General features: G+C 38.9%; 2 protein-coding genes across 2 annotated transcripts in view; one reads left to right on the top strand and one right to left on the bottom strand.

The window, feature by feature from the left end:
• The window catches only part of LOC307130606 (LHFPL tetraspan subfamily member 6 protein), a 129991-nt gene extending 121957 nt beyond the window's left edge, over positions 1-8034 (bottom strand). Inside the window, exons 1-2 of the mRNA XM_079823675.1 lie at positions 7770-8034; positions 3522-4054 (exon numbers count right to left, since the gene is read on the bottom strand). Of these exons, the coding sequence (XP_079679801.1) occupies positions 3522-3906 (385 nt within the window). The 5' untranslated portion in view covers positions 3907-4054; positions 7770-8034. The remainder of the gene's footprint in view (positions 1-3521; positions 4055-7769) is intronic.
• Positions 8035-12069: 4035 nt separating this feature from the next.
• cog6 (component of oligomeric golgi complex 6) overlaps positions 12070-25331 on the top strand; it is a 107928-nt gene continuing 94666 nt past the window's right edge. Inside the window, exons 1-4 of the mRNA XM_079823652.1 lie at positions 12070-12452; positions 13366-13509; positions 24142-24213; positions 24459-24517. Coding sequence (XP_079679778.1) covers positions 12300-12452; positions 13366-13509; positions 24142-24213; positions 24459-24517 — 428 coding nt within the window. The 5' untranslated portion in view covers positions 12070-12299. The remainder of the gene's footprint in view (positions 12453-13365; positions 13510-24141; positions 24214-24458; positions 24518-25331) is intronic.

Below are 25331 nucleotides of genomic sequence, written 5' to 3'. Positions count from 1 at the left end.
ACGAGTCATTTCAGATCGCTCATTGTGAGAAAATGATATCAGTATCAACCAATAATGATCCTGATATATGCTTATGTTGACCTTGTCAGGGTCCTGTCTCCTTGATTGTTCTTAGTTTGGTGACAGGATCCTGGCACTCATGTGTTTGTGTGAGCGTACGGCTTTGGGGTTGTTCTCTGGGCCGTGAGCTCTTGTGTCTGTGTCTTGAATGTTCGGGGCATGGTGTCTGGATCCCGACACTGCGCTCTAGTCTTGGTTCAGTTTCGGTGTTGGGGTCCTGACATCCGTGCTCCGTGCACTTCTGTCTGACTTGTGTCTTGTTTTCTGTTTGAGCACATGGTGGATGATCGTGTTTGTCTGCCATGTGCTCTTCTGTCCTGTGGGTTTGTGTGAGCACATGGCCTTTGTTGTGTTTGTTCGCCATGTGCTTGTCTTGTCACGTGTGTGTGTTCATGTTTTTCTATCCCGTTAGAGACTTCAACCTGAATGCACACAGACTCATGGGGACTCGTCCCCTAAATTGAAGCTTTCAATCATACTGAATGAGTTTTTTTTTTTTGGGTAGGTTTAGGGGTAGGGTTAGTGTAAGGGGAGAGAGTATAGAGTTTGTACAGTATAAAAACCATTTTGTCTATGGAGAGTCCCACACAAACAGTGTTGCCAGATTGGGTTGACGATTTCCAGCCCAAAAGCTCACCAAAACTCACTCCAAGAAAAACCCGTCCAAAACTTTAACCAACAAAATGTTATAGAATGTTATTGCCATACCAGTCAAGGTTGATAAGCAACAACCTTTTTATTAATCTCCTTAAAACAAAACAGACCAAAACAGGGCAAATACGCTCTGGGACCATTTCCGCCTGGATTTGGCCCACATAGACTGGTCTCTAAATACGCAATTTTGGTGTCATTTTAAAGGAAACCCTTTGAAGTTACATAAACAACTGAGAAAAGTGATAAACATGTACATATACAGAGGCGCTTTTTGATTTTTGGGTTATAAATTCAGTTTTGAAAGTGTGTAACTCAGGCCCTGTGAGCTCTAGCACCCTGCAGACAGTTTGGGCTGTTTCCACTAGATTCCAGAAAATACTGGAAAGGGGGGGATGGGGGTAGATGGAAATTACATAAAAAGGTCATATTCCTCCATTTAGAACCATTTGAATAAATCTTGCATACATGATCCAGACAAAAAAACTTTTTCCAGTGTTTTCTGAGTTACACACTTTCAAAAATTAATTTAAAACCAAAAAAATAAAAAATCGTCTCTTTTTTGGGGGCGTTATTACAGCTCATACAACATTTACTTACATGTTTATCACTTTTAGCAGTGGTTTATGAAACTTCAAAGGGTTTCCTGTAAAATGACACCAAAATTGTGTATGTAGAGACCACTGGATGTGGGCATGGGAAGCTTTTCAATTTGGATAGGCCAAATCCAGGCGGAAATGGTGCCAGAGTAATTTAGTGTAAATAAGTAGGCCTGTCGCAATAATCATTATATTGATATATCGCACAGTATGTCCATGACCTCAATAATTTTTTGTGATGCAATATATCGCCCATTATGTTTACATGATAATGAATGTCACCAACATTTTACTCGATTGTGCTGTCATGTTTTCCGTGACGGAGGCGAAAGTGGTTCTCGGGCAGTTCCTTCATACACAGAGCGGTTATCGACAGGTGAAAAAAAGCCGCCATTTGAGGCGTTATAGTGTTTTTCTGACAACTACAGACAGTTTGGAAGAATAAGCCCAAATGGACTCGATTTCAAAGCCGCACATATAAATGTCAACGCAGAATGACGAGTGTTAAAGCCGCTTCACAAGGGAAAATGTTTACTTACTATATCTTTAATTTTTTTTTTTAATTTAGGATAATATATTTTTTTACCCTTAATTTCCATGATCTAAAGAATTAAAAGTTTGTCATTTGGAAGTGTTTAGGTCAACTTGCATTATCATGCTGTTATATTAGGATTATATATTAAATAAAATAGTCAATACCGTTTATCGCAATTATTTCTGGGACAATATATCGCGATATATCGTGAAACAAAAAGTAGTTATCGTGCCTATAAATAAGTTACTTTGTGTAAAACAAATGCCAAAGTGATGCATATCTCCAGAAAGTAGAGACTCTAAGCTTTCAAATGGTACCACATATGAGGTCAGAGCTCCTTCACAGACATTTAAAATTGAAAGTATATACTTGATGATGTGATTCAGGGTCCGCAGAGTTTAAGAGGTTAAAGAGAATTAGCAAATATGACTAAAATGTGGAAACTGTCAAAAGGGGAATCAAGAAATTAACCGATGACTTTAACCCTCGGAAAAACACATGCATCATTTTTAATGTCAACAGTAATAATAAGCCAATTTAAGTGCAAAAAGTTCCCAATATAAGTGTGTGACACTGTCACACAAGACGCTTGTTTTAACCACTCTATATATTATAATGATTTTATGTATATTAGAGTTTTAATAGGTTTACATGTTGTCTTAGTCATTTTAGTCCATTTTAGTCCTCTTATCTATGTCGTATGTCTTTAAATATTATTGGGTCTGCCTGTCATGTGATTGATTGAACTTTCCTTTCCAGCACAATTGGGATTATCACTTCCGTGGACTTTGTATATACACCGGTGGACACTTACACTTTGGGACTATCAACACATTGGGACTCATACGGACTGTTTTAGGGTATGGCCTTGAGGACTCTATGATTTTAACAGACTGATGTTTCCTGGTTTTACTGTGTTGTTTTACATTCCCTGTGATTATTGTAAATACAATTTATTTATTCATCTTATTTCTGTTGTCTGTCTTACCCTTTTAAACACTTCAATATCTCACACAGTAGAATCTGACCCCATTTTAATACATGTAACTTCAACCAATAAGACCGATTGTTACAAGTGATCGGAATAAGCAACATAATTCGCAGGCATTTAATGCACAGCCAAAATGTGTCATTCATTGAACCATATTGCAGGACAATCCGACAACAAAAAAAATAACAACAACGACGTGCTTACCTTTGTGTTGAGCTTTAACTTCAGACAGAACTACTTTGATTTCAATTAAGTCATTCATAAGTCATAGGCCTATTTATAAAGAGCCTTCGTACCATCTCCCACCACAGGTGTAATCCACGTTTTGAGAGTCGGGTCACTTTCCCACTCTTTACTGTAGATACAACTTAGCATAGCGATCACTTGAATATCCAGCTACAAGTTATCGCGCTAAAAACCCATTAGTCATGAATGAGCACGTCTGCCTGCTGATCGCTGATTGGCTAAAAGTGACGTCAACACTACTATAAGACTATAAAAATGTTTGGAAACCGTTGAACTGACCCCAAACCAGCCCAAATGTTGTCATTGCAGTGTTGAGAATTTTGAGGTAACACTGTGAAAATACATTCATTTTTGCCTTTCAATTTTGGAGTGAAATGTGGCCAGGGCGTGTGTTTGTGAGTTTCACCCTAAACCTGTAAATATATTGTCTGTTCCTCACCTCCGAGAAACTGCATGCCCCCTGCTGCGCGTCCAATGGTTCTGGAGATGAGCTCTGATATGCAGCAGCCCATGAGCGCTGTGAGCGCCACCAGCAGCAGCAGGCCGCATCCGACCCCCGTCACGACCGTACAGATCCGCCATTCCATGCTCGGGATGCCCTGGAAGCTGGCGTAGCGGCCGCACTGCTCCAGCATGACCGTGGCCTGCCTCTCCTCATCCCGAACGGGATACGAGCACCGCCGGAAAGTGCCGAAGGACACCGGCTTATCCATCTGTGAGCCCAGCAGCCAGTAGGGCATGAAGAAGCCCACGCAGGAAGCGGCTGCGCTCAGCAGGGACACCAGAGCCCAGATCATCCCGGTGCACGTCAGGCTGGATGCCATGCTGGACGAATGTCTTTAAATATTGGACACACTTCCAGAAGAGAGCGTGGAAAAAGAGGATGTCACAAAAAAAATATTTCCTTTCCCCTTGTTGGAAAGAGGATGCCTATCTCCATACAGTTATCACCATGGTTCTGTGTGTCCTCACCTGAGGAAGAAGCAATAAAACACACCGTCCCGTCAGTCTTCGCAATGTTTTAACAATCAGAAAGAGACACAATTCCTGTTATCTGATGCAACGACGTTCACACCAGGGGTTCTCAAGATCCACTTTCCTGCAGAGTTGAGCTCCAACCTTGATCAAACTAAACCAACTGCCTGATTTTCACTTGCCTGAAATCATAGGCAAATCTGTGCTCCTTCATTTCTGTACGTGAAAAACCCGAAAGAAAAACCGATTTTAGTACATCGTTGTCTTGTAAACTTACCCTTAGTGAACCTCGAGGGAGTTGAGAACCACTGGTATACACTATTCAACCGTTCAAAAGTTTAGGGTTAGTAAGATTTTATTTTATTTAGCAAGGATGCATCACCTTTATCAAAAGTACACTGATAAAAATGATTCTGTGGGGAAGTAAATACTACAGTTCATGTCATTTCTACCTAAAGAACTTAGTTCAGGTAAGAATTTAAGAAACAAAGTACTCGATTTAAGCTTGTAGAAATTAAAGCGTGAATATCAAATGTTATAAAATTAAATAAAACCTACTCAACTGCTCTACACTTACCTACTCTAATATTGATGTTCCCATCACACACTGGGGCATGAATAATTAATAAGGTTGCATTTTTCACTGTTTCCCAGTGGTGTTTACACCGTTGTATCGTTGCTTTTGTTGTTAGGTTATAGTTACTTGCTGCTTTGTGACATCTGGAGTTCATTTTCTACTCAAAATCTACTCATTCATACTCAAAAATGATCTATGGGTGGGCAACACTAGCCTGGGAAAACCCAGACAACTTCTGGCAAATTTAGATTTAAGTTACTACTGAGAATGGTTCTCGTTTTAACCAGGCTAGGGCACCACATACTTCTATTATGTAGATTTATACTAAGGGGCTGTTAAATGCTTGAATCTGATTGGATTGGCGAACTGGTGTGGATTTTTTTTTCTTTAGGGAAACGCACGGCTAAAGGTGTTTCGGGCAGGTCTTGACCGCATTACAGTTCCATATCACTTCACCAAATGATTTCAGTTACATTTACTTAAAAAAAATTTGTGCAAAAACTTGCAAAAGAAAAAGTAAGTAAATTTGACTTCCAGTGTATCAGTAAAGACCATTATAATTAAGTTAAATTCTGTTTTAAATAAATGCTGTTCTTTTTAACATCCAATTCATCAAAGAATCCTGAAAAAAACTGTATCACGGTTTCCACAAAAATATGAAGCAGCAGCACAGCTGTTTTCAACATTGATAATAATAATAATAAATGTTTCTTGAGCAGCAAATCATCATATTAGAGTGATTTCTGAAGGATCATGTGACACTGAAGACTGGAGTAATGCTGCTGAAAATACAGCTTTGACCACAGGAATAAAATACATTTGAACATATATATTAAAATAGAAAACGGTTACTTTAAACTGTATTTCACAATATTACTATTTTTATTGTATCAATTTATTTTTAAATAAATAAAACATTAGTGTACAGATTATGTGCCCAAATATTTTTTTCTTCTGGCCACTTACTTTTATATTTTTGCTACACATTTTTCACTCTTACAGTATAACAGATGATTAGTTCATGTCATCATTTCAATACGTGACCCTGGAGCACAAAACCAGTCATAAGTCACACGGGTATATGTGTGGTACAACAATACATTGCATGGGTCAAAATTATTATTATTTTTTTTGGTGTGCCAAAAATCATTAGGATATTAGTAAAGATCATGTTCCATTAAGATTTTGAAAATGTCCTACTGTAAATATATCAAAAATGTATTATTATTAGTAATATGCATTGCTAAGGACTTCAGTTGGACAACTTTAAAGGCGATTTTCTCAATATTTTGATTTTTTTGCACCCTCAGATTCCAGATTTTCAAATTGTTGTATCTCCAAAATATTATCCAAATATTGTCCTATCTTAACAAACCATACATCAATGGGAAAAAAAAGAAAAGAAACAAAAAGACCCTTATGACCCTTATGTTTTGTGGTCCAGGGTCACATATGATATGGAAATAAATAAACAAAACTCTAAACATTTCCCAAAGATTTGACGTCTCTAACTCTGTAAACATTAGAAAGTGCAGTGATGTTTTCCTCAAAAACACTGTTAGAAAAATACAATTAAATAAAAATGTATTTAAATAATAAATAAACAAACAAACAAGTAAACATTTCCATTCCTGCACTGTTAAAATATTTTGTTGGTTTAACTTGAAAAAATAAGTAACCTGATTGCCTTACAATTTTTAGTTCATTGAGATAAAAATTTTTAGTTAATACAATGAAGGAAATTGGTTTAATAAATAGAAACTCAAAATATTATTGTATCGGAACCACATAAATAATTAAAAAATGAAAATAGCACAATTTGGCATGTTTCACTGCATTATTACAAATAAAACACACAATTACGTAATATGCTTCCAAAATGTTTTATTAATATTTGAATAAAGGGTGATGTTGATTCTCAAATGTTCATTGTATCGACTCAAATTTTTAATTTCAATTAACTCAAAATTTGAAGGCAACCAGGTTACTTACTTTTTAAATATATATTTTTTTTACAGTGTGTTTGTTCTTCTCCATAGATTTGACCATGACAATGAGAGCAGTTGTTCTGAATAGAAATTAAAATAAATTATCGGGTGAATACCTAAAATAAATAAATGAATGAATGAATCATTTACATTTTTATTTGTTTTCTTTACTGTGACATTGAGAGCAATTTTGTAATACAAATTAAAATAATTTCACTGTAAAAAAAAAAACATGATCAATGAGTTATGACGTGTTTTTACATTATTGCTTTAACTCATCGAAACAACTTTTTTATAAGATTCAACTTCTAAAAAAAAAAATTTAGTTAGTAAATATATATTAAGTAAATTAAGTTGAAATTACTTGAAAATCCAAGCTGATTGTACTTAAAAATTTAACTTTGATTAAATAAATAAATATGAATTAGGCTTATAAAGGTTTCATGACATGTCCAACTAAATGAGCTTTAGCAAATGATTTTAAGCTTCGGAAGTTTAATGTGATGTTTGTTCATGTTGTTAATGAAAGTTGCCACTCAACATCTTTAAAAGTTACCAAGTGACCATCTCTCCATATAAGGCTGACTTCAGGCTTGGACATCTAATATTTACTCAAAAGATTACAGAGGGACACTAGCAAAAGAAAAGAAAAGAAAACAACTTTTATGTGGTAACATCTATTGACTTTATTATTCACAAAGATTATTTGATATGACCAAACCAATCTGAATACAGTAAGTTAAATAAAGTAAGTTATAATAAAACGACTTATAATTCTCTTTAATAAGACATATGCTTAACAAATCAGCCATTTCTATAGCCTGTATGAATGTAGGCTACAACATTTAAGAGTGTTAAAGATTATATAGCCTAGCTTAATGTAATTATATTTGTTATGAATGTAAATTATGAATATGAATGTAAACTGTTTGCTACGAGGGGGCTCAAACATCTAATGTTTACCGAAAAGAAAAGGAAAAAAGTTTTTGGCAGAGCTCCTCAACAGACTGACCATCTATTAATAGTGCAATGATATAGCCTACATTTCTGACAGATAATTAGGCTATGGTATAAACTCCTGCCACGCAGCACGACATCATGCAAAACATGAATAACCATAGAAAAAACATCTCGTGTGATAACTTACATAGATATATCCTGACTGGCGTGTTGATGCAAACTGCGGTCCAGCTTCATGGGACCGTGAAGAAGAGGTAAACTTTGTCCGCTGAACGGGGCGCAACTCGAGGTACGCAGAAAACGAGCGTTAATTGCGTTAAATGAAGTCTGCTCGTTTCTCTCTGTTTAGTCCACTGTCAGTCCTGCAGGAAAGCGCTGAATTAATCCCAGAGTCTTCAATAAGAGACGCGAAATAGTGAGCGGCGTGCCCGTGTGACTGCACTGAGCGCAGTGTGGCGGCGGGCGGACTCGCGCACTCTCCAACGCACCAGAAGCTCCGCCCACCGCCAGGCTTCCTTTGAATCACACCGGGGCTAGTTGTCACACTTTTTACTCCAGTTATATTTCTCAGGGTATATATACACTCTGTATATTATATTACTTACAACTGGCAATGCTGTCTAGACTATATGGTGTGGTGTAACACCTGCTTTTCATGGACACCGATGTTTGAGACGAATAGCATACCTGCATGTGTTGTGTTTAAAAATAAAATAAATAGGCATATTGTCTAAAACAGGGGTTTTCAAACTGCAGGGACCCCCAGGGGCCACGAGAGAGTACTAGGTGGTCCCTGGAAAACTTTTGAGAAAAATAAACAAAAGAAACAATCTCAAATTAAATAGATTAAATAGAATAAAACAAGTAAATAAATACGTTAAAATAAAAAATAAATAGAAATATTTAATTAATACATAAAATATTTATTTATTTAATTACTAAAATGTATTTAATAAATAACAATATTTAATACATAAATAAATAGTCTAATGTTTATAGAAAACAAACAAAACGATCTAAAATTAAATAGATAATAAAAATAAGATGAACTAAAAATAAATAAGTTAAAATAAAAACGATTTAAATAAATAGAAATATTCAATTAATACATACAAATATTTATTGAATTACTCAAATGTATTTCATAAATAACAATAAATAAATAAGCCAACAGTAAAGTAGGCTACTGAGTATGGGAAAAAAACTATAATAAAACATAGAAACAAAACGTTTTCCAATATTTGAAACATATTTTTAATAGGAAATTCCTAAATTATAAATTGTCTTTATAAATATTAGCAACTTTTTTTAAAAAAAAATTGAAAAGGGGGGTGGGGGGCACGAGGATAATCTATGTTTCTATTTCTATTTCTTTCGATCCGCTTTTTAAAAATTATTTTAGAGGCCACTGATCGTTTTTTAAAAAGCGGATCTATAGAAATTAAATAAAGAAAAATTTAAGTAATTCTCCAACATCGGTATTTTAAATGTTTTATGGCCTTTTTAACATAAAATAAACATAAAATATCAAAATCGTGTGGTCTATATAGACTACTCAAATATACTCTGTATACTCTTACACATAACATTTACAGGTGCATATTACCAACCTACCACACTAGCATGAGAAAAAATAAGTAAATTAATAAGCAGATAAAGTAAGTCATTTGTGGTGTGGCAGTCGAAAATCTAAACACTTGAAATGTTTAGATTTGGTGTCACTAAATGCAAACATTTCCTCAAAAGCACTTGCATCTTGCATCAAAACGAAGTAAAACCATAAACAAACAAACAATAAAATAAGAATGTATACAATTAAAATAAATAAATAAATAGATTTCCATTGTTCTCCTTAAAGGCCTGATCACACAGAGGACGATAACTATAGGCCTATAGTGATTTTCTGTTTTTCTTTTGCTGTTTGATTCATATGAACAGCATATTTAAAGGGTTAGTTTTAGTTCACCCAAAAATGAAAATTCTGTCACTAATTACTTCCCCTCATGTCGTTCGACACCCGTCAGACCTCCGTTCATCTTCAGAACACAAATGAAGATATTTTAGTTGAAATCTGATGGCTCAGAAAGGCCTCCATTGGCACAATGCACTGTACACTCTCAAGACCCTTAAAAGGTTACTTACATAGTGATGACGATTTCAAAACACGGCATCGTGAAGCTTCGAAGCGTAATGAATCAGTGAGCCAATTCATGATTCGGATCACGTGTCAAACCGCCAAACTGCTGAAATTTGGCGATTCAAACCGCTGAATCGACTCACTGATTCATAACGCTTCGAAGCTTCATGAATCCGTGTTTTGAAATCGTCATCACTATATAAGTCGTTATTTTGGGTTTTTTGCGCACAAAAAACTATTCTCGCCGATTCATAAAGTTATTGTAGAACCACTGTAGTGAGATGGACTTTGTAACGACGTCTTTAGTACCTTTTAAGGGTCTTGAGAGTGTAAAGTGCCATAGTGCCAATGGAGGCCTTTCTGAGCCATCAGATTTCAACTAAAATATCTTAATTTCTTTTCTGAAGATGAACGGAGGTCTGACGGGTGTCGAACGACATGAGGGTAAGTAATTAATAATGACAGAATTTAAATTTTTGGGTGAACTAACCCTTTAACAGTTACGCTGCTTTCGCTTTAATACACAGATCTAATACACACATGTGATTTTTCCCTGTTGATCTTTCCCTGTTGTTTACATTCACAGACACAACCGACTGTGTTTATGTGAACTCTGTGTGTTTTTTACATTACCTTGTGTGTATTTGACAGTTTAAGCACAATAAGATGTGAAAGAGAACTCAGTTTAATACTCACGGCTTTCTGTGCGCGTGCCTCGGGTGCGTGAGCTCAGAAAACCATCAGAAGTTTAGACTCATAAACACATGCAGATAATACACTTTCATGATGATGAAGAACTGGAATGCCACGTGAGAGCGATAGAGATAATAAACAAAACCAAACAGATGTTTATAGTTTGTGGCAGAGTATATCCGAGGCACGAGCTGCACGGGCTCCATTTTAATTGCGGGTGCAGACTTCTGACTGAGCAGTGCAAAATATGACTCTGACTAAAGAGCAGCTCAGGGAGAGCTGTGATAGGACAGAAGAGATGCAGCATGTGTGTAAAGCTCAGGAGACGCTGGTGTAAAGTGGTGCGTGCTGAGGAGTGACCATAGCTGTGAATAATTCACAAAGCCTCCCTGAAACACTACAGAGAGCGTGACCTGTGCCCCACCTCCTCTTTCCATTTAATCCGTCCGAGGAGAAACGGGATGAAATTCAATTGTTTCTGCCCTTTTGGGCCCAATATCTGTAGTTGTTGTGATTATTCATTGTCAAGGGAACTCCCATTTTCCCTTCTGGCAAGGTGAAGTTAATGTCAAGGCACTGGTTTGAAGTGATTTGTTGTGTTGTAACAATAGTTATAGGCCATTTGTTAGGGAATTAAATCAAGGTCAAGCAAAAGATCACTGTTTTTATTTTATTTTTTCATTTAAAAATTAACCTGGTTATATAAATAAATAAAACCTGGTTATATATTGAGCTAAAGTTTTTCTCTAACCCTAAGCCTATACACACACCTTTCTGCATTTTCAATACATATAATTACATATAATAATTTACTATTCTTATACGAAGACATTTGGTCACAATGTACGCAAAACCTCACATTTAGCCTATATATAATGGGGACATACCATAACCTTCGATTGTTTTAAGTATTGTTAGCCTATACAGAAAAACATATTTAAAAATATAATAGGCTAATAATAATTGGCTATTATTATTGTTATATATCATTATAATAATGTAAAACATATATACAATATATATATATATATATATATATATATATATATATATATATATATATATATATATATATATATATATATATATATATATATATATATATATATATTAAAATAGGCCTATTTCAAACATTATTGACCTCATTTATTAAGGTCTCCGTGAAATCAAAATCTTGGAGGAATAATGATTTATCCGTGCACATCATTATTTTTATTTAGGCTATTTTCTTAATCACTTGCCCTTTTAATCTTTAATCAAAACTTCCCTGCTCTCTTGTAACATCTCTTCTACAAGATCAAGTCCCTCCCTATAGTTTTTCTTGTTTAAAGGGATAGTTCCCCCAAAAATGAAAATTCTGTCTTCATTTACTCACCTCAAGTTGTTTCAAACCTGTATGAGTTTATTTGTTCTGGTGAACACAAAAGAAGATATTTAGAAGAATGTTTGTAACAAAGCAGAGAGAGCAACCATTGACTACCATAGTATTTTTTTTCCTACTATGGTAGTCAATAGTTGCTCTCTCTGCTTGGTTACAAACATTCTTCAAAATATCTTCAGAACAAAGGAACTCATACAGGTTTGGAACAACTTGAGGGTGAGTAAATGATGACAGAATTGTAATTTTTGGGTGAACTATCCCTTTAATAAGCCGATTACCTCACACTAGTGAAGAAAATACGATCGCAACTTCCGTTTCATGCCGAGTTTTAAACGTTCCCCTTCACAGACAACTTCAAAAGGCGAGACTCTCATTTCTGGGGGTTTTATTTCTCCATCGCAAATGTCAAAAAGCGCGACTTGGGACGCGGAACTCAAGTGCTCTGCACTCGTTGCAGCGGGACGTTTTTCTGGTTACTCAAAACAGCTTCCTGGAGGTTGACGTGGATGTTGATGATGGCCGAGACTAAAGCAGAGCTGTCGACTGATGCTTCAACCCTGCACATCTCTAACAGCAGCGGGAATGTGTCCTCGCAGTCCAACAACCCTCTGTCCAGAAAACTCAACAAGATCCTGGAGACCAGGCTGGATAATGACAAGGTCTGTGGTTGCATTAGCTAACTTATTAGCCTCGCAGTGCACCTGTCGCTACATACTCTTTATGTTTGCGTGTGATTATTAATAATAACAGTAATACGTCTATGTCATATTAAATGGCATACTCGTCTTTTTCATTAGAATAGACAGCTATGCTGCATCCTTGGTTTAAACAGAGAAAATAAAGCGGTACAAAGAAGATAGCACCATCATTTCAGTATTGTGGTGTAACTTGTTAACTTACTCCATATGAAATGCTTTATGTTACAGAATGGGAAATGTATGGTACTTGAAAGCAAAATATACTGACACGCATGTACTATGGTATTTATTTATATGGAATTTTATTTTAAAGAAATTAATACTTGTTTTCAGGACACATTAAATTGATCAAAAGTTATACAAGTATTAATTTCTTTACAATGAAATTCCATATAAATAAATACCATAGTACATGAGTGTCAGTATATTTTACTTTCAAGTACCATATATTTCCCATTCTGTAACATAAAGCATTTCATTTCAAAAATACTACATTGTTACAAACTTTCTATTAATCAATGAATTACAATATACTGAAATAGAAACATCAGCATTACTGATTTTACTGTATTTTCAATTGAAGAAATGGAGCCTTGGTGAGCATAAGAGATTTCTTTCAAAAACAAACTATTTTTATATCCAAAGATCATTGAATTTCCATAGCATCCATAGCTGTACTGTAATGTCACATGAAGATTTGCAGTAGCGGTTAGACAGCTTTGATCATAACATATATTGAGTATTTTGTAAATCATCTCATGTCTCTAGTCATGATCTTCATGACACAGGGGTTGTTGGCAGGATGCAGTTGATAAACTATCAGCAATGAAGGCCATGTTGTCTCATGTATTTTCTGTATTTTCTCTATCTCTAGGAGATGCTGGAAGCGTTGAAATCTCTCTCTGTGTTTTTCACCGAGAACAGTCTGAGAACCAGGAGGAACCTGCGGGGAGACATCGAGAGACGCAGCCTGTCCATCAATGAAGAGTTTGTACGGATATTTAAACAAGTGACGGAGGTAAATTCACAGGCAGAGCAGAGTAGATCATAAGGATCTGAAAGTTCATTATATTTTACATTTACATTTAGTCATTTAGCAGACGCTTTTATCCAAAGCGACTTACAAATGAGAGCAATAGAAGCAACTACAACAGTCAGAGGCTACAGTATGCAAGTGCTGTAACAAGTCTCAGTTAATCTAACACAGAACACACAGGATTTTTTTTTTTTTTTTTTTTTTTTTTTTTTTTAAATAAATTAGACAGAAAAATGAATAGAATGTTAAGTGCTATTCTTGATTGGTCAGGTGCTGCTGGAAGAGATGCGTCTTTAGATGTTTTTTGAAAATGGCTACAGACTCGGCTGCTCGAATTGAGATAGGCAGGTCATTCCACCAGGTGGGGGCAGTCCAGGAAAAGGTCCGTGACAGTGATTTCATGCCTCTCTGGTATGGCACCACAAGGCGTCGTTCACTGGTAGAACGCAAACTCCTGGAGGGTGTGTAAGTCTGAACAAGCGAGTTTAGGTAAATTGGTGCAGAGCCAGTGGTTGCTTTGAAGGCGAGTACCAGTGCCTTGAATTTGATGCGAGCGGCTATTGGTAGCCAGTGGAGTCTGATGAAGAGAGGCGTGACGTGCGCTCTCTTCGGCTCGTTAAAGATCACCCTCGCCGCTGCATTCTGGATCAGTTGCAAGGGTTTGATAGTGCATGCCGGAAGGCCTGCTAGAAGAGCATTACAGTAGTCCAGTCTGGAGAGAACAAGAGCTTGGACCAAGAGTTGTGTGGTCTGCTCTGATAGGAAGGCTCTAATCTTCCTAATGTTGTATAATGCAAATCTGCAGGACCGGGTTGTTGCAGTAATGTGGTCAGTGAATTTTAGCTGATCATCGATCACAACTCCAAGATTCCTGGCTGTCCTGGACGGGGTTATGGTTGATGATCCTAGCTGAATGGAGAGATTGTGATGAAGTGCTGGGTTGGCTGAGACCACAAGCAGTTCAGTCTTTGCAAGGTTGAGTTGCAGGTGATGCTCCTTCATCCAGGCAGAAATGTCTGTTAGGCAGGCAGCAATACGAACACCAACCGTGGGATCATCTGGTTGAAATGAGAAGTAGAGTTGAGTGTCGTCTGCATAGCAGTGATAGGAAAAGCCATGTTTCTGAATGACCGATCCCAGTGATGACATGTAGATGGAGAAGAGAAGTGGTCCAAGCACTGAGCCCTGGGGAACTCCAGTAGCTAGATGATGTGACTTAGACACTTCACCTCTCCATGACACCCTGAAGGACCTACCTGAGAGGTAAGACTTGAACCACTGGAGAGCAGTTCCTGAGATGCCCATCTTCATGAGAGTTGACAGGAGGATCTGGTGGTTAACTGTGTCAAAAGCAGCAGACAAATCCAGTAAGATAAGTACTGTGGATCTGGAAGCCGCTCTTGCCTGCCTCAGTGCCTCCGTAACCGAGAGCAGGGCAGTCTCAGTTGAGTGGCCGCTTTTGAAGCCTGATTGGTTGATATCCAGGAGGTTGTTCTGTTCAAGAAACGTAGAGAGCTGGTTAAAAACAACTCACTCGAGTGTCTTTGCAATGAAAGGCAGAAGGGATACCGGTCTGTAGTTTTCTAAAAGTGCTGGGTTCATAGAGGGTTTCTTAAGCAGTGGGGTTACCCGAGCCTGCTTAAATGCTGTGGGGAAAGTCCCGGTGTGAAGAGAGGTGTTGACAATGTGAGTGAGTGCAGGAGTAACAGAAGAAGAAATGGCCTGAAGGAGGTGAGTGGGGATAGGGTCAAGCGGACAGGTAGTGGGGTGGTTGGAAAGGATGAGTTTGGAGACTTCAGCTTCAGAGAGCAGAGAAAAGGAGGGGAGTGTATGTGTTATGGTTGTTGAGATGTGCGTGTCGGTTTGTGGTGCGGAGAATTGGCTGCTGATGGAGGAGGTTTTTTGTGTGAAAAATGATGCAAAGTCATCAGCTGTAAGAGTTGATGAAGGAGGGGGGGGAGGAGGACAGAGGAGCGAAGAGAACGTTCTGAAGAGTGCACGAGAGTCAGAGCAGTTGTGTATTTTGTTGTGATAGTATGTAGTTTTAGCAGTGGAGACGTTACTAGAGAAAGAAGCGAGAAGAGACTGATACAGGGTCAGGTCAGTAGTGTTTTTAGTTTTGTGCCACTTCCTCTCTGCCGCCCGGAGCCCAGAGCGATGTTCGCGGAGAACATCAGACAGCCAGGGGGCAGAGGGAGTGGTGCGGGCTGGCCTGGATGAAACGGGACAGAAGTTGTCTAAGCAAGATGTAAGAGTGGAGCAAAGAGTGTCAGTAGCACTGTTAGTGTCCAGTGCTGAGAACTGAGCAGGTGGAGGGAGTGAGGAGGAAACCATAGTGGATAGACGGGAGGGAGAGAGTGAGCGTAGATTACGCCGAAAGGTAATCAGCGGAGGAGTGTGTGTTGTGTTAGGAGTTAGTAGGAGGTTAAGAGTGATGAGAAAGTGATCTGAGGTGTGTAAAGGAGTAACTAAAGTGACGTCTGTGGAGCAGTAGCGTGTGTAGATAAGATCAAGATGGTTACCTGATTTATGAGTAGCTGTAGTAGATACTCGCTTAAGATCAAATGAGGTCAGAAGAGTGGTGAAGTCTGCAGCCTGGGGTTTATCAAGGTGAATGTTGAAGTCACCGAGCAGTACCAGAGGAGTGCCATCCTCAGGGAAGTGAGAGAGTAACATATCCAATTCCTCCAGGAAGTTACCCAGTTGACCTGGAGGACGATAAATAACTACAACATGGATTTTAGCAGGGTGAGTGACAGTGATTGAGTGTGATTCAAATGAGCAGTTGCCAGATAGAGAAGGGATGGGCTCAAATATCCAATCCTTTGAGATGAGCAGACCAGTACCTCCGCCCCTCCCAATCTGGCGAGAGGTGTGTGAAAAAGAGAAATTATTTGAGAGGGCCGCAGGAGTGGCAGTGTCTTCTGGTTTGATCCAGGTTTCAGTTAGAGCCATGAGACTGAGATGTGAATGAGTGGAAATAGATGAAATAAAGTCTGCTTTGTTTACAGCAGACTGGCAATTCCAGAGACCAATTGGAATGGACATTAATGTAGCAGAGGAAATGGGTACACTACGCAGATTATTAGGATTACGGCGTCTAAAATGTACAGAGCGTGATTTACGGGTGTGTGTGATAATAGTAGAGATTTGGAAGCACATTGTGAATACGGGTCAGAGAAATTAGCAGATGAAAACAAGCAAAAACACAAAAGTGGACAAAGTATATATATATAGCTATACTCAAGTGCCTTGTCGGTGTCCTTGCTCGAGTGGAGTCGCGCAGAGTAGAGTCGAATGGTCTTTACACTCTTCGGTCTTCACACGAGGAGGGCTTCACACGAGGAAATGAGGAAAATGTAAACAGAACTCACACACTAGCTGTTTTCCCTGATGTTCGATGCTTCTCTCTGACTCAAAGTAAACAATGAACGCTCTATATAGCACGCTGGCTTATGGCCACGCCCAGTGAAACGCGTTAGTTCGCACGAGGTCAAACAATAACAAACTAGGGATGTGACGGTGAGGAAATTTTCCCACCGGTTAATTGATGTGTGACAACACCGGTAATACCGGTATCACCGGCGGAGGCTTTTAAATCACTAATTCTATCTAACCGAAAGTAACATGCACACGACCGCTCTGAACTGAAAACGCGCCAGTGCGCACACACCGTGACTGACCGCTCGTCTGTAAATGCGCGCTCTGTGAGGCCATGGGTGCGTCTCAATCAGTTCCCTAGTTCAGTAGTCAGGGCACTGATCAAGCATTGATCAGTCTATGATTGAGATGCACGCCATGAATGCACACTGTTAGTTCGTCCGTAAAGCCTCGTTTATACTCGACGCGCCCGCACGAGCGCGAGGGTGCGCGCGGCAAAAATAAATCCACGCAGCAGCGTAGCGCGGAGGCTCGCACTGCGGAGCCAGGCGAAAGTAAACAATGCGCGCTCTGTGCGGCCGTGCACATTTTACTTTCGGTTTTTAATCAGCGCCAATTCGGCTGCGGGTTGCTTGAATTGTGGGTTCATTAGCCTATTATTTTTAACGAAAAACACAACAACAAAACAAATGACAAACTCCCTTAAATAGGCGCTTTTACGTTTCGCTTTGAAACCAAATCTTCCGCGATCATCTCAGTCAGCTCCTCACTCTTAAATCTGATGAATGACTCCTGCCGCTGCCGAGACTCACGGTCGGATCCTGCTTTATTAAGCAGACACGTTCAGTTTTTATTTGTATTGTCTGTTCTCTAACTGAACTAAATTATTTTATTACTATAAAAAAAAAATCAAAAAGACGGTGGGCGGTGCCACGGTGGGCAAGTGATGTAACCGGTGTGGAGTCTGGACACCGGTAACACCGGCAACACCGACTATCGTAGCAAGCCTATAACAAACCAGACTACAACAAACAGCCAACTACAGCAAACAGACAGCGTTCTAAAGAACAGCTGAACTACAGATCAAATGAGGAAAATGTAAACAGAACTCACACACTAGCTGTTTTCCCTGATGTTCGATGCTTCTCTCATTATATAGGTGCAGAAATATATATATTACACAGATCTATTGTGTTGGTCCCCCTTTGGCTGCCAAAACAGCCCTGACCCGTCGAGGCATGGACTCCACTAGACCCCTGAAGGTGTGCTGTGGTATCTGGCACCAAGATGTCAGTAGCAGATTCTTCAATTCCTGTAAGTTGTGAGGTGGGACCTCCATGGATCGGACTTGTTTGTTCAGCACATCCCACAGATGCTCGATTGGATTGAGATCTGGGGAATTTGGAGGCCAAGTCAACACCTCAAACTCGTTGTTGTGCTCCTCAAACCATTCCTGTACCATTTTTGCTTTGTGGTGGCGCATTATCTGATGAAAGAGCCTCAGCCACCAGGGGATACCGTTTCCATGAAAGGGTGTACATCAGTGGTCGGCAACTGGCGGCCCGTGGGCCAAAACTGGCCCGCCAGCAATAATATCTGGTCCGCGCCCGCAGTCAGATTATTTTGATAGCGGCTGGTTCTGTAAAAGATCTGTCATGATAGTGTAACAAAGCCCAGTGAGTGACAGCTGTGCAGGTAAACCTCACAACCTGTAGCCTCTTTATTAGAGCGTTCGACTTCCATGCGGAATGACCCGGGTTCGCGCACGGCTTCGCGCGGGCGGTGCGAACCGGACAGATTACAACGACAGTTGCTCATAATCAATTTTTCAAAAATCAAAAGTAAGAGAACGTTTTTGCAGCCATGTGTTTATTTTGGGATGAATTGAGAGCTTATAAAACATTTTGTTAAGAGCATGACTCAAACATACCAGTAATGGGCTTATTCAAGTCCTCTTTAATTTATCCAATTTTTTAACAGAGTAACAGCTCATTACCAGTTGCAAAAGACACTGTATGTCACAGGCAATTCTAGTTGCATTGACTATGTTCTGGCCCGCCATCTTGTGGCGAAATGTTTTTTTGGCCCGATGCCAAATTTACTTGCCGACCCCTGGTGTACATGGTGTGCAACAATGCTTAGGTGGTACGTGTCAAAGTAACATCCACATGGATGGCAGAACCCAAGGTTTCCCAGCAGAACATTGCCCAAAGCATCACTGCCTCCGCCGGCTTGCCTTCTTCCCATAGTGCACCTGGTGCCATGTGTTCCCCAGGTAGGCGACGCACACACACCCGGCCATCCACGTGATGTAAAGGAAAATGTGATACGTCAGACCAGGCCTCCTTCTTCCATTGCTCCGTGGTCCAGTTCTGATGCTCACATGCCACTGTTGGCACTTTCGGTGGTGGACAGGGGTCAGATGGGCACCCTGACTGGTCTGTGGCTATGCAGCCCCATACACAACAAACTGTGATGCTCTGTGTATTCTGACACCTTTCTATCAGAACCAGCATTAACTTCTGGAGCAATTTGAGCTACAGTAGCTCGTCTGTTTGATCGGACCACACGGGCCAGCCTTCGCTTCCCACGTGCATTAATGAGCCTTGGCCGCCCATGACCCTGTCGCCGGTTCTCCACTGTTCCTTCCTTGGAGCACTTTTGACAGATACTGACCACTGCAGACCGGGAACACCCCACTAGAACTGCAGTTTTGGAGATGCTCTGACCCAGTCGTCTAGCCATCACAATTTGGCCCTTGTCAAACTCGCTCCAATCCATTTTTCCTGCTTCTAACACATCAACTTTGAGGTCAAAATGTTCACTTGCTGCCTAATATATCCCACCCACTAACAGGTGCTGTGATGAAGAGATAACCAGTGTTATTCACTTCACCTGTCAGTGGTCATAATGTTATGCATGTATGTATGTATGTATGTATGTATATATGTATTTGGCAAAGGCTGTGATTATGCTCAGCTTGTCAGTGCAACACAGCTCTGTGATCAGCAGTAAATGCTGCTCCATCTGAAAGCCAGAGGACGCTCTCACGCATAAACTCCAAATATGCCACGCAGAAGTGCGATAACACACATCATTCCAGGAAATCCCTAATGGCCATCATACTATCGCTGTAGCTGAATAATCAGAAGATTGAAATGCTTTGATGAAACATGACTAAATGCTTCTCAATGCTTACTGAAAAGAGGTTTGCCGTGTGTTGCTTTTTTCAAATGCACATTATCAGCGACTCAAACTAGCAGTGCTTTCAGATGGAGCAGCATTTACTACTGATCACAGAGCTGTGCTTCACTGACAAGCTGCACATAAAAAACAATCGCAGCCTTTGTGATTTCATAATCGTAATCAGCCAAAATGGTTTGAGCACGATTTCATGTTCATTGCGATTGATCGTGCAGCTTTTTTAAGTTGCCAACCGTTTCTATGAAGCAGCTCAGACCAAAACGATCATCTTCAACCCTCATGCTGACCCTGATGATCCGCTTTTAAGGGGCGGCTCCTTTAAGGCTCGTCAGTAAACGGCCACTGTTATGATTTGCTAATGTCATCGCATAGGAAACCGTATCAATGTCCACTCGCTATTGTGCTTTTGAAAACATTATCCATATAAAAGAGTAATTTACAGACCAAGCATAATGAAATCATTTACTTGCGGTTTGTGATGCAGCTGCTGTCAGATCCAATAGAGTTGCTGCTTCATCTTAACATAAGTTTCTTTTTGAACCCTCCATTACACTGTGCCTCAACTGTAACTGTAAATCTGCAGTCAGATTATCAGAACAAACATATAATCCTCCAACGTGATCTATGATGCCATTAATAATTAACCATCCACTTGTTCCTGAAGCTGGTATCCTTCTGGAGTCTCTACAGAAATGAGCAAGTGGGCAGTTTAAACTGGGCGGGGCAAAGCCATTTACTTCCCTTTACTCTTCCATTTGTCCTGGTGTAGACAGACTGTATGTAGTATGTCAGAAACTGTATCTGTATACTCAGAGGTGGGTAGTAACGAATTACATTTACTTCGTTACATTTACTTGAGTACATTTTTTGGGTAACTTGTACTTTTAGAGTAGATTTAAAGATGGGTACTTTTACTCTTACTCAAGTAAATTTCTTGTGAAAAAACTGTACTTTTACTTAGTTACATTCGGTGGCGTTCCTCCGTTACTGTCAAATTGTAATAATTATATTATATATATTAAAATAAGTTAATATGACTTTCGCAAGTCTCGCGAAACGTTGGAGAGGCTGCTTCGCGAGAGGTTGCTACGCATCACCCGCTTATAATTAGCGCGCGTTTAGTCGGAAGATGATGGCCGAAGCAGAGGAAGATGTGTGTGAGCTACGGGAGGCAGATTGCCCGTGGCCTCAAGTTCAGTCTATGTTTTCACTCCAAGATGTCAAAAAGAATAGTTTCATAATGCGATGCATTGTGTGCACCAAAACGATCTGACATCTCTCAGCATACAAGAATTCCACCCTGAAAAGAACATGTAGCGGTAAGTGTCACAATGATGCCTATTTTTGAACACTATTAAGGGTCATTTGGTAACTATGGGAAATGTTCTCTTATTATAATACTATTTCACACACTGTCCGAGTGTTTTCCTCATATGCGCTCTTGTGCAAGCAATGACAAATCGTTTGAATCCTTCAAACAACACACGTCCACGAACAAACGTTCAAATCTTCACATTTACATATCCTTTTCTTCACAAAACGAAACAAATTGAATAGCCTAATGTGACGTCTTGCATTTATACACAAATCCGGACAGACACTGAAGTGTAGAAAATACATACAAATAAAAACGGTATTGTATTTTATTCCTACCTAAAGAATAGCCTATATACTATATACTATAAAAATATAAGAACAAAGTATGTTTTAAGAAGAGCTCTAGTTAGCCCAGCACACCATTAATTTACACTGTTTAACCATTAATCACACACACACACACACACACACACACACACACACACACACACACACACACACACACACACACACACACACACACACACACACACACACACACACACACACACACATATATATATATAAATATATGTATAAGGTTCATTAGCTTACATTAGTTAACATGAACTAATAATGAACTGCACTTATAAAGCACTTATTTATCTTTATGTTAATTTAAACATTTACTAATGCATTATTCAAATATTGTTAACATTAGTTAATGCACTGTGAACTAACATGAATAAACCATGAACAGCTGGATTTTTATGAACTAACGTTGACAAAGATGAACTAATGCTGAACAGAGATGTTGTTCATGGTAAGTTCATGTTAACTAATACATTAACTAATGTTAACTATTACAACCTTATTGTAAAGTGTTACAGAGAGATGTGTGAAAGCTCTCCAAGTAGCCTGAAATTCAGGGTTTTCGCTTCTTATCAATCAGATCGAAAGTAACTAGTAACTAACTACTTGAGTAGTTTTCTCATCGAATACTTTTTTATTCTTACTCAAGTAAATATTACGATTGTTACTTTTACTTTTACTTGAGTAAATATTTCCGTAAGTACTTGTTCTTTTACTTGAGTACAGATTTTGGCTACTCTACCCACCTCTGTGTATACTGTATTCAGTGTAGACCGCGTCAGTTATGGGTTCTATTTGCTTTTGACGTGATGTGGCGCTCACATCCGGAGTTGGCAAGTGTCAGTCGTTATGCTGCCTTCACGTGTTATCGGAAATTTCCTAATTCCCACTTTAGAAGTCGTGATTACGAGCTTGTTGCGTTCAAGTGCTTTGTTGTCGGAGTGAACAGGAATCATGGTGGACACCAGGTTATTCTTGCCTATTGGGAAAATCGTATTAAAACCATCATCATTTGTAGTCTCCCATGCACCGACAACCATATAAACATTCCAGATAGTCCGCTTTCTTCTGATTCTGTAATTTCAGTCAAATGCAGGCTATTTTCGCTGTGTACCAAACATACAATACGCTTCAAATGATTACTCTTACATGTAAATATGTACTACGTTAATGTCAAGACAAGACGACCAAGATGTTTTGGAAAAAAACCACCCCTGCCACAGCAGTAGTTCTCCCCGCCACCATGTTTAAAGCTTATGACACGCCTATCTCGGGAATTGGGGTAGCAAAGTTATTTCCGAACTTCCCAGTGGTAAACACGACATCAGAGGGCGTTCATGTGCAATTTTTACCTAGGAAACTCGTATTTACGATAATTCCGATAGGCACGTGAAGGCAGCATGAAGCGACTAAATGCTAGTGGGCGGGGCCTATGGTGTGAAGATGCAAAACTATTCATTGATGTCTTGCTCTGGAGGAAGTCATATGTAAATGCATTTCTTGTGTGCGTCACAGATCCCGCACTATCAAAACAAGCCGTTTTTGGACTTTGATTAAATAAATGCTTTTATTATAATGATGAGGATGATTTAAGCTCTGAAACTTGCAGGATGTTCTAATGGTACAAAGACCTCTTATATGTCAAATCATCAAGGCAAATTTGATTTCTCATGTCATGACTCCTTTAAATTACAATGTATATTTATGCATTTTACTTAAAGATATTTTTAAAGAGTTAATTCAACAAGGAACTGATCAAAAGTGACGCTTAACTTTTTGTTACACTTAAAAACTTTGTTACATTTTAAATAAATTCTGTTCTTTTGAACAGTCTATTCTTCAAAGAATCATGGGGGGGAAAATCCATGGTTTCCTCAAAAATATGAAGCCGCACAACTGTTTGTGACATTGATAATAAACATAAATGTTTCTTGAGCATCAAATCATCATATCAGAGTGATTTCTGAAGGATTATGTGACACTGAAGACTGGAGTAATGATGCTGAAAATTCAGCTTTGGGATAAATTATATTTTACAATGTATAAACTAGAAAACAGTTCATTTAAATAGAAATAATATTTCACAATATGACTGTTTTACTGTATTTTTGATCAAGCAAATGCAGTCTTGGTGAACATAAGGAGCTTCTTACAAAAATCTTACCAACCCCAATCTTTTGAACGGTAGTTTGCTTCAGATGTTGTTATTCTTATTATAAATTCTAATGGATAAAAGCTTCTGAATTAATGTAAATGTGATTTTACACAATGAACTCAGCTCCATGTGCACACAACCGCTGTACCTTCTGCTGCTGTGTAGGACTCCTCTTCAAAGATCTTAAGTGTGTCTCTCTGCTTTAGGAACTAGAGAGCGTTCATGAAGATGTTCAGGCCATGAGCTCCTGCTGTGAAGAAATGACCAACACGTTAAAGGTAATCATGCATGTTTGCTTTCAGATAGTTGCGATCATCATCTGTAAAAGACATTTTCAAAAAAGCACTTTTGGTGCATTATATCCATTTCTATTGGCTTTGAAGGCATCTATATGCTAGTGTTCTCCAGAATAAAATGAATAAACTTTAAACATTTAAAAGCCATTTCATGGGTTTGAAGAAGATATTTGAACGTACATAGTTGAAGGACCAACATGTTTTTTTCATGTTCTGTGTGTCAACAGGCTGCCAAAGAACAAACGCAGGACTTGATTGTGAAAACCAACAAACTTCAAGGAGAGAAGTGAGTCTGATGTAATGCTATGCAGTGTTTGACTGATATGTGGTGATATGAGGCTTGCCGATGGCATATATTGAAGCAATATCAAAAGAAAAAGAGTTGCGTTACAATAAAATGTGCCTGTGTCACTAAAGATCATATGGAGCCTGCGGTGTCACAACATACACTATATTGCCAAAAGTATTGGGATGCCCCTCCAAATCATTGAATTCAGATGTTCCAATCACTTCATGGCCACAGGTGTATAAAATGAAGCACTAGGCATGCAGACGCTTCTACAAACACTTGTGAAAGAACGGGTCGCTCTCAGGAGCTCAGTGAGTATTGTGTATTGAACGAATCGTGACATGAGTGTATTGCTACACCCCTATACAGGGGCGGTTCTTGCCATCTATTTTATCGGGACTTTTCCCAGTGGGCTGCTGGACTATATGGGTTCAGTGCAGTGATCTAACAGTGCTTGTTAATGTCAAAATGTTTGAGATAGCCAATCAAAATAAAAACAACGTCCTTGTTTCTTTTCATTTCAATATAAAAGTCTTTGCTACTCACTCATAAAGATAGTCTTTTTGCTGCCATCTAATGGTGTAATAATGCAGCTAACTTTCACTGAAGTCGAAATCACAATCACTAACGGGCGGTCTGAGTATTCACGCATACATTATCTGTTACGTGAACGTTTGGTCAACTGTTGGGGAAAACTGCTCTTATGGGAAGGTTTTTCCACAAGGTTTAGGAGTGTGTTTATGTGAATTTTTGACCATTCTTCTAGAAGCTCATTTGTGAGATCAGGCACTGATGTTGGACGAGAAGGCCT

This window comes from Gobio gobio, assembly GCF_949357685.1.
Source record: "Gobio gobio genome assembly, chromosome: 8".
Classification (NCBI taxonomy): domain Eukaryota; kingdom Metazoa; phylum Chordata; class Actinopteri; order Cypriniformes; family Gobionidae; genus Gobio; species Gobio gobio.
The sequence above is the reverse complement of the archived record's forward strand: the minus strand, read 5'-3'. Positions and strand labels throughout refer to the sequence as shown.